This window comes from Guillardia theta (assembly GCF_000315625.1).
Source record: "Guillardia theta CCMP2712 unplaced genomic scaffold GUITHscaffold_65, whole genome shotgun sequence".
Classification (NCBI taxonomy): Eukaryota; class Cryptophyceae; order Pyrenomonadales; family Geminigeraceae; genus Guillardia; species Guillardia theta.
In genome coordinates, this window is record NW_005434609.1 from 291852 (window position 1) to 301034 (window position 9183).

General features: G+C 52.2%; 4 protein-coding genes across 4 annotated transcripts in view; 2 read left to right on the plus strand and 2 right to left on the minus strand.

The window, feature by feature from the left end:
* Positions 1-3656, plus strand: part of GUITHDRAFT_113238 (hypothetical protein) — a gene marked incomplete at both ends in the record, with an annotated part of 3901 nt that extends 245 nt beyond the window's left edge. The window contains 16 exons of the mRNA XM_005827629.1: positions 54-106; positions 442-520; positions 581-691; positions 908-1004; positions 1226-1295; positions 1723-1795; positions 1843-1912; positions 1970-2109; positions 2158-2238; positions 2286-2343; positions 2397-2476; positions 2541-2609; positions 2929-3067; positions 3370-3474; positions 3522-3563; positions 3613-3656. Coding sequence (XP_005827686.1) covers positions 54-106; positions 442-520; positions 581-691; positions 908-1004; positions 1226-1295; positions 1723-1795; positions 1843-1912; positions 1970-2109; positions 2158-2238; positions 2286-2343; positions 2397-2476; positions 2541-2609; positions 2929-3067; positions 3370-3474; positions 3522-3563; positions 3613-3656 — 1311 coding nt within the window. The remainder of the gene's footprint in view (positions 1-53; positions 107-441; positions 521-580; positions 692-907; positions 1005-1225; positions 1296-1722; positions 1796-1842; positions 1913-1969; positions 2110-2157; positions 2239-2285; positions 2344-2396; positions 2477-2540; positions 2610-2928; positions 3068-3369; positions 3475-3521; positions 3564-3612) is intronic.
* A 73-nt stretch (positions 3657-3729) lies between these two features.
* GUITHDRAFT_113239 (hypothetical protein) lies at positions 3730-4408 on the minus strand (the record flags this gene model as incomplete). The annotated part of the gene is made up of 3 exons (XM_005827630.1): positions 3730-3787; positions 3839-4246; positions 4332-4408. The coding sequence occupies 3 exons, from the start codon at positions 4406-4408 to the stop codon at positions 3730-3732; spliced, it is 543 nt and encodes a 180-aa protein (XP_005827687.1).
* Positions 4409-5504: 1096 nt separating this feature from the next.
* Positions 5505-7136, plus strand: GUITHDRAFT_113240 (hypothetical protein; the record flags this gene model as incomplete). Its single annotated transcript, XM_005827631.1, has 2 exons — positions 5505-6376; positions 6443-7136. The coding sequence occupies 2 exons, from the start codon at positions 5505-5507 to the stop codon at positions 7134-7136; spliced, it is 1566 nt and encodes a 521-aa protein (XP_005827688.1).
* Positions 7137-7336: 200 nt separating this feature from the next.
* Positions 7337-8198, minus strand: GUITHDRAFT_113241 (hypothetical protein; the record flags this gene model as incomplete). The annotated part of the gene is made up of 6 exons (XM_005827632.1): positions 7337-7454; positions 7505-7624; positions 7677-7744; positions 7792-7937; positions 7989-8137; positions 8182-8198. 6 exons carry the CDS (start codon positions 8196-8198, stop codon positions 7337-7339), a joined length of 618 nt encoding a protein of 205 aa, XP_005827689.1.
* Positions 8199-9183: the final 985 nt, after the last annotated feature.

Below are 9183 nucleotides of genomic sequence, written 5' to 3' on the forward strand. Positions count from 1 at the left end.
CGGAGAATGAATCTGAGAGGGGGGGATTTATGTTCGATAGTTTACAAGATTAGCACATGAGGGCCCAGAAGACGAGGTTGGATTGCAAGGACCGCCGAGGAACTCGGTGACGGGAATGTAACTTGTTCCACAATCATATCGCTAAAACCATCGCCATACACCCCGCTGACCAATCCTCCTCCTTTCCTCTCTCCCTCACCTTTGGTCGCCAGGCAGCACCCAGGGAGTTCCGTCCGCGTCTCGAGGGTAGTACCCCTCCCATCCCCAGTCTCGTACGCTCCAGTGTAGAGATCGTGATAGAAGCTCTTAAGGAGGAGGGGGAGGGGGAGGAGGAGAGGCAGGAGGAGCAGAAGGTGGTTGTGGACATGGACATGGACGTGGTGGTAGCTGCAAGGCTGCGAAAGAAGAGAGGAGGTAAAACATGGGCTGATGGGGGTCCAGGCACTTGACTGTTGTCGTGTGGCTGGTGACGATCGGGGGGAACCTGCAGAAGCCAGTGATCAGCTTCTTCTACCTGAAGGTGAGAGGGGGGAAGGTGAAAGTTCAGTCCCGTCCTGCTCCTGACTGGTGGGCTTGTCAGTTGTCGATGTCAGCGATTGAGATAGGAAGGGTCGGCTTTATCGTCATGCTGGTCGTCCTGCTAGGCAGTCCAGTCTATGGCTATCTCATGGATCGCCGGAGCGCGTTCTTGGTGAGGGGTAGGGGTAGCTGGCAGGGGGGACAATGATGGTGCAGGAAGGAGGGTGGCCATGGTGGTGGATGGAAAGAATGGAGAGACGGTGGAGGAGAAGATTTTTCAAGGAGATGGCTCAGAATGAGGGGAGGGAGGGAAGCAAAGGAGGGATCAGTGGGAGGAGCGAGAATAGAGCGGGAAAGAAGGAGGGAGGTAACTCATGCAATGTTCAAGGCCGTTCTACTCTCACTCTCCATGTGCGGAGTCGGATGCTTTCTCCGCGGTATCGCGACCGATGTCAACATGGTCTACCTTGCAGCATTCATCCTTGGTATCCTCCCTTGCCACACCCATCCCACCCCCCCCCTCCTCCCTCACCTCTCTTCTGCTCCCTCTGCTCCCTCTGCTCTGACTGCTCCATCTCCTTTCCTCTGCTCCTCTGCTCTCTCTCCTGTCTTTTCCTTCCTCTCCTTCCTTCCCTCCTTTTCATCCTTGCCCAACCTCCTTCCTCTGCCCTCTTCATCCTCGAGCAATCGGCTCAGGCCCTCACAGGCCTTGGCTCCTATTCCTTCGAGACCATGGCGCTAGCAGCGCTCTCAAGGTTTGCGTCTGCAGATTTCAGGTAAATTGTGCGATTTTGTTGTTGAGAAGGGTCGAGGGGTGGGAAGTGTGAGGAAATGCGGTTGAAGAGGAAGGAGAGGAGAGAGGAGAGGCGATTGATTCTCATGGATTGAGATGCGAGCAGGTTTCTTATTGTCAGCGGCTTTTTGCTACAGATCAAGTTGATTGCAATAGGTCGACTTTCCCCTGCTCCTCCCTGTCTCTGTTCCGAATTTCTATCCATCGTTGCTAATGTTCGTTCTTCTTGATCCATCCCTTTATATCACTTGGCCTGTTCTGGGCTAACGACGACGATGTTGAGTGCAGTCACCCGACTGATTTATCCTGCTTGGACTTACTTCGTCGAGAACGCCATGAAGATATCTGATGCCATGACAAGGCAGACCTTTCTTATCATTGAGAGGTTGAGACTCATGACATGCCGATAGATATCGTATTGCCATGGGATTGTGCATTGCTCCTTGTCTTGTTGGCTTTCTTTGGCTGCTCGGCCAGCGCGAGGTTGCTTACGTTGAAGCTTACATTTGTGATATGACTGCAAATGGAAGAAATTCGTGTCTTTGGAGCGAGAGATGGGGAAGATGGAGCAGAGCAGCAACGAAGAAGCTTCAGAAGAAGGTTGATCACTGTCATGATAACACCACCTGCACCACATCTACTCTGAACTTCCTGCAGATCCTCCGAACCCTCAGGAGCAAAGGAATTCTTTCATGGATATCTTCGACACGAAGAGACCGTCCGAGCGGGACTGGTCACGATTTTTCCTCCTCTCCTGCATCCTCCTCTTCAACTCCTTCACGTCAACGACACTCCTAGTACGGAAGCGATGCTGCTTTACCGACTAGTCCCCTGACTTGTGCAAGACTTTGTGGCCTTTGTTTGTCAACTTCCACTTCAAGTGGGACGACAACCAATACTCTTTCATGCTCCTCCTGTCAAGCCTGGTAGGGCTGAATGAACGGCAAGCAGTTGTTGATGCTGATACCTCAAGGTCTCTGCCGTCTGTCTTCTTCTCGGGCCCAAATTTGAAGAATCTTTCGGAAGCCTTCGTAAGATTGTTCCTGGAAACATTCGCTCTGGTTCACTGACAATATCTTCCAAGAAACTCGAATGGTCGTGAGTGTACTGGGGGGATTCTTGTCGATTATTTCATTCAGCATGCAACAGAACACAACACAATCGGTAAGACACTTCCCCTTGCTTTCTGATCATTTCAGCATGTTGATTACGATCTCACTGCTTTCAGATCACGATCCATGTCATTTCAACTATTTTGCTCATTGGCTGCTGTACATTTCTCGACGCAGCGATACAGGTAATGCTACTCTCATGCCCTTGTTCTCAGTGTCTCTTGCTTGCCTGCCCATCCCCTATTTCTCTTTGACTTGTCCTACCTCGCCTTGGTGTTTCTTCTTCGATCCCTCCCTCCCCTCGCTTGTAGTCCTCACATAGTCCAAGTCCCCCTGATAAATGGACGATTGATGGACAGACTTGGATTATGGACTATAGACGATTGAAAACTGTTTAGTTTCACTTTGCTGTTCGACCCTCTTGCTCCATCCCCTCATTTTCTCCCCTCATCTTCGCTCCTCCTCCTGAGCTCCCTCTGTAGTGTCTCACCATCACTTGCGCAGTCTGCTGCGTCTCTCTGTCTCGGCATCTCCCTGCATGGCCGTCAGTTCGGCATCCTTGCAACCTTCAACGGGATGGGCAATATCCTTGCCAACCTCCTCAGCGCCTTCCTCTACCAAGCGAGCTTGGACTCCGAGTTCGGTGAGAACATGGAACAGATTCTTCTCTCTCTCCCCTCCCCCCTCCTTTCCTCTCCGCTCTCGTCCTGTCTTGCTGTGCATCTGTGTATCACATGGCTGCTGGTGTTGTGGGACTTTGTCGTCTTTTCCTTGTGCTTGAGCTCCATTCTATCATCTCATGTTATTCTCTATTGCTAGATCCTTTTCCCATCCCGCTTCCTCCCTCCTCTTCCTCCTCTCTTCCTCCTCTTGCAACATCTCAATCTCGCTCTTTCTCTCGCTCTTTTGGTCTCGCTCTACCTGTCTTCACAGCTTTGTCATTAGGGTTCGGAGCTGGAGGGGCCCTCCCTCTCTTCATCGCTGGCATGCTGATGCTTGCTAACGTTGTCCTGCTGGTCCTTGCTGAGATGCTCAAGTCTCCGACTGCTGGTGAACCTTCTTGCCTTCACCCTGTGTACTCATGTGGGCTGACTCAGGAGATGCTGTCGTATCAGAGCAAGGGGACCAGAGGCGTGTGGGTAACAGGGAGAAAGGCATCGTGTTCCTGCGTGTTGAGGAGAGGACAAGGTCGGCAGATCAAGGGTTGTGAAGTTGCAGAAGCAAGGGAGTGATCGTGTTGTATTGTACCAACGATCAACTTGTGTAACATGACAAACCGCGAGCTTTTTTGGAGAGGCTCGTTAATCATACAAAGTATCTCAACTTCTCATCATGCTCCTCGGAGACAAGGTTGTTGAAGTACCTGAATGGCAAGTAAAGTTAGCATGATCTCCCTTCCTCGCATCTCTGTCACCTCTCGTCTCTCTTCGACTGCGTGAGCTGCGCTCCTGGCTCCACGACAAACTTGGTGATGTCTACAAAGGTAGAGGCAATGATGCTCCTCCTCTCTCCATCAAGCATGGTTGGGATCGTAGAGTCTCTCAGATCGTTCTCGTACGTCTGCGAAGATAAGTGGTGCTGATCTCCATACGTCTCCTCCCGCTTTCTGCCCACAAAGGGAGCCTGAACAGTATCGCAGTCCAGGAATCCAGACAGGAGGCTTCCAAGCAAGTCCATCGGCCTGTCTGGCCTCTCGTTCTTCTTTACAGCTCCTGAGCTGGGGATCGGGGAGAACCTATAGTACTGGATGGGGACGTGGACGAAGCTCTGCGTCGACCCCTCGACGTAATGTCGGATCGTGTCATCGTACGAGTCCATCCCGCTGAAGGAAAGAAGTATCAGCGACTCTCCTCGATCAACACAACACTGCAGGCGCATCTGACAACCCATCGATCATGGTTCTCTACCTGCTCGCATCCCCGCCATCGTCGTTCATGGTCTCGTCATGCGCTACATTGACTAGCCCAGACTGCGACGCTGCCATGGGTCGCGGGGTCAAGCGCCAGGACAGTACGGTGTAGTCCCCCTGTTGAGTAAAGTTCTATCGAGACCTCAAAGCTGGACATGATTTAGGACACAATTGAAATTCTCGGGGCTAAATTCATTTCAGCAGTTCACAATAGAGAAGAATATTGAATAATAAAACTATTGTTAATTTTTTTGCTGTACCACAAAGTTGGTGCCTAATAATAAATTTTCTGTCATAATCTAAAACAGGGGTTTTAAATCAGTACCATGATTCAAATATCAGAAGTTGAGCGGGTACCTGCTGTTAGTACGAGGGAGCGGCCATGGTGTTGTGCCGCGGCGTAGGGGCAGTGGGGCTCTGGGAGAGAGAGGAAGAGGAGAGGAGTAAAGAGGCGAGAGTGAGGGAAGGGGAGGAGAGAAGAAAGAACCCGGGAATTGTGTAGGATAGGAGAGTAATTGAGTTCAGCAAGGTGGGAAGATCGGCGGGAGGTAGATGATTTTCAAGTGGAGGAGGAAGCATATTTTAATGGTGCAGCGAAAGAGCAAGTGGAGGATTGTGCTTGCGATGACGATCGCGGCCATGAAGACCATGATGACGATGATGACGATGATGATGACGACAGTGGTATTATTTGATATGATGATGGTTTAGGCAGGATGTATTGAGTAGGAGGGAAGGAAAAGAACAGCAGAACGGATGGAGTTTTGTAGCAAAGCATGATACCAAAGAGCAGTAGAGAACATAGTCGATTTGAGAATATTCTAGGAGAGCCATAGTCACTTTTGATTTGTAATTTAACCGTGTTCACTTCGAATGTTGCAATGCATGAAAACAAAAGTGGTGAAATTGCAAATTCACACTCCGACTTTTCCCTTTCAGTTTGAGTTGAAGGCAGCCTTGTACTGCTTGCTTTCTTTCTTGTTGGTTTTGGTATTGCCATCTCACCCAAGCAATTTCTTGCACTTTTTGTGTCATGTTCAAGTTTTCTGAGATGAGGGGAATGTAACATTTCAACATCAACACTTTATCTTAATCTTGTTCGTCATAACGCTCTTGCTTCTCTTGCAGGTTTACAGCCCAAAACTCTTTCTCTCCCCCTCTCTTTCCGTCTATGCCGCAATCGTCGAGAGAGGAGTGTTCGGGCTGTCTGCAGAAGCAAAGGCAGTCAAACTTCAGGAACATCAAAGAATTCCCCGGTCTTAGGCTCTGCACGACATGCCGAGGGAAGTACATGCGCAACATGAAGAACAGGGACGATGACCCCAACGCGATCGACGGCAGCATGCAGGCGATGAATGGAGCACAGCAGGAGATGCCCATCCCGCCGCCGATGCAGATGCCGATGGGAGTGCCGATGCAAAGACAGCAGCACTCCATGGCTATCGGCGAGATCTGCACAGCCTCCGAGGGCCTTGACATGGGCATGGAGGGACCGAGCGCTGGAAGCTCGAGGCCTGCCCCCTCCTACTCCTCCATCCTGTCGCCGAGCAACGGCGTACAAGGAGGTCAGCAGGCGGCAGACGGCAGGGGGCAAGTTCACCAGTGGACCGACGAGGCGACCTTCTATCTGCTCCGGTACATGATGAGCGTCGGCATCACGACGCTGTCGATTCCGCGGGGATGGCATGAGAAGGAATCTGAGGGGAGGCTGCAGTGGGTGGAGAGCGCGGTCATCCAGTTGTCGCTCACGGGCTTCAAGACCGACGCGCATCATGTCTACCTGAGGGTCCGCACCCTCCGCGATCGCTTCGGCGTTGGGCAGGACTCGTTCATGCACTGCTACATGACGTTTGCTCAGAGCTGCGACCCGAACCGCACCATGTTCAGCCAGCTCTCCATGATCTACGAGGAGCTCACCACCCTCCGCAAGGAGAACGCAAGTCTGCGCAAGAGCATGGCGAAGCATGGTGACCGTGTCATACGATGGAGCAACATACAGGACCCGCACGAGCTTCAGTCGGAAGTTCGTTCGTATGCGAGCAGGTGCGAAACACTTTCTCTTCTCATCCTCCTCTCAGGAGGCTGCTGTTATGACCCTTCTCTTGCTAGGTATGGATCTCAGATCGGAACCGATCGTACGAAGCTTCCGGATGACAACCCAGAAGAGCAGCGGGAGCATCCCCTCCAGGCCATCGTGCAGACTGTGAGCTCCTTGTCCAATCGCTACCGAGCCGACGTCATCAAGGCCTGCATCGAGGCTCATGCGCTGCAATGCAGAATCTCCAACATCAACCTCAAGGACGACCCCGAGATGTACAACGTGGTGAACAGCAGATTAGCTTGTCGTCAGCTCCAGTCCGTCAACCTCCCAGACATCGTCTCGAAGCTCGTGGAGTTCGCCACTGAGAACATCCAGGGCCTGAAGAACTCTCACAGGATTATGCCCTTCCTCGTCCACGACTGGTGTCAGCAGGGGCTGTGCACAGATATCCGCAACATGCGCTACTCTGAGCAGGTGCACGAGTTCGCGGAGAACTTGCGGTCAAACACGCAGGGCAAGGGCTATCGGTTCATGAGAGGGCGAGCCTCCAAGGGCAAGCTGACGCCTGGCAACACAAACGCGCGACTGAGCCCGTCAACGACTTACATGAACCTGCCGCTGCCCAGCCCCAGCACGATCATGAAGATTAGGAAGCGAAGGCGACAGATCGAGCTGGCATCGATGATGGGCGCGGCAGCGGACAAGGACGCGATGAAGAAGCCGGCGGCTCCTCCCCCCGAGATGCCAGCGGCTCCCATGTGATGATTATGACGTCTCGAACATTCGAGAATCTTGACTGCCGTCGTGAAGAAGCGTTGATCCGGTTGACTCTATTGACTCTTTTCTGTGTTGTGTAAACTATTCCTGCAATTAAGCTGCAGCCTACATCCTCCCCAGCTCGTTCTCTGCTCTGTTGGCGGTTAACCCCATGAGCTCAGGCTCGATCACGGCCTGGGCTCTTCTCACTCTGACACACGATTGTCCACCAGCAGATCCCCAGCTGTGGAGGATTTTCCCCTGAATGACTTGAGAGCTATCTTGGCGGTATCGATGAGCGGCTGGGAAGAGCTCTTCATCCTCCTGTAGAAACTAGTGAGCGGGTCCGAGGGCACGTGCAGTCGCCCACGCACCGGTACGCGGATTTCGCCGAGTTGTAAATCGGTCGGATGAATTTCTCAGCTCGTGACATGTCGTTTTCGGACTCGAGGAAAGATGACCGGGCGTTGGCGATCTTGACTTGTCCAGTCAGCCTGCAGCCCCAAGTCAGCAAGGAGACACAGGACACACGTCAGGTCGTCGTACTCGTCAATCTCGTAGACAGCAACTGGCCCAAGCATCCACTCGCTTATCTTCTTCAGCACGGACTCAACCTGCCGCCGGCAGTCAGCTCCTCGACAGCAGCATCTGGAAGGGTCACCATGTCCTCCAGCGGACGAACGACAGGGAGGATGCAGGAGTTGAGAGGCGTCGCTGATAAGCCCTCGTGCATGCTGTGAGAACCGCGGAGTTCTCCTTCAACTCGAGTGACTCGTAGCTTCGAATCTTGGGATAGCAACATCTCATCTGTCCCGTCGTCATCCCAGCAATAAGTCAACTTCAAGTCCCGGGGTTTACCGTAGATGGGACAGTGGTCGCAGTTCAGAAACGTGTTCTGGTTTTCGGAATCCCAGTTTCTCCTCGACGAGAGCGTTTCCTCCCAATCGTCCAGGCTGTTCTGCTTGCTGCTGATCAGAGCAGACGAAGAATTATTGTTCGTGAATGCCCTGCGAGACCGAGAGTTACTAGAAGTCGAGGCAGCAAGGCGCACAAGCTCACAGTCTCCATGCAGAAGGACTCTTGTTAATATTGAAATGCCGCGGAGCAGTTGAAGAAGACGTCTGCAAACCTTCTGCTGAACTTGACTGGGAGATGCCTCGAGAGACAGGTAAGTCCCTAATCGCCCTGCTCCTTGAATTAGATCGCTGTATTCACCCGCCACAAAGATTATTCGACCTGCGCTCGCCTGTTTGAGAAGAGGCTCTGTCATGATCACTCTCCTTATGATTTCCTCGTCTGCCATGCTTGGTTGCTTCAGCAACATCCCTCGCCACGTCTTGAAGAAACAAGTGCGTCTATTGAGTGCAAAAAAATTCAGAAATGCAAAAAGCAAAAGAGAAAGAGTTACATTGCAACGCATGGCACTGTTCAGTTCAGACATCTCGGCAAAATATCGGAAGGTCTGATCGAGCACATCGGCCTGGCTGCGGTATGCTACATTCATTTCACTGGAAATCTCCTGCGGAGAAATCAACACTATTCAACCGCAGGAACCAAAATGTACATCAAGAACGAGTAGCACGACGAGAAGAACGGTCCAACTACGTGAAGACATCTTTATACTGCACGTCTGAGCCGAAGACGGAGAGCTGTAATCAAAATTCACCGAGATTCTCCATCAATCTGCGGGTGAAACGACGTCAGGTTTTCCTCTTCATAAACTGATTATGCCATCAACTAGACTTGATTACATCTTCGCAAAGGATCGTATCATCGACTTTCATTCTCTCTCTCCCCCCCCCTCTCTCTCTCTCCTCTCTCCTCTCCTCCCCTCCGTCTGACCTCCGGGGTCCCCGTGCTCTACTGCCACTGGGCTCGGTCGTTTCCTGCCGGGTCTTGGCCTGCCCCGTGCTCCCCCGCATCACACTGACGCCTCCTGCTGACTTACCGCCTAACATGCATCCGCGTTGATCGAGCCTGGATCATCGAGACTGACTTGCGCTCGAGAGCCTACACGTCTTCACGTCCCTCTGTTCCCACTTCTCTTTTACTC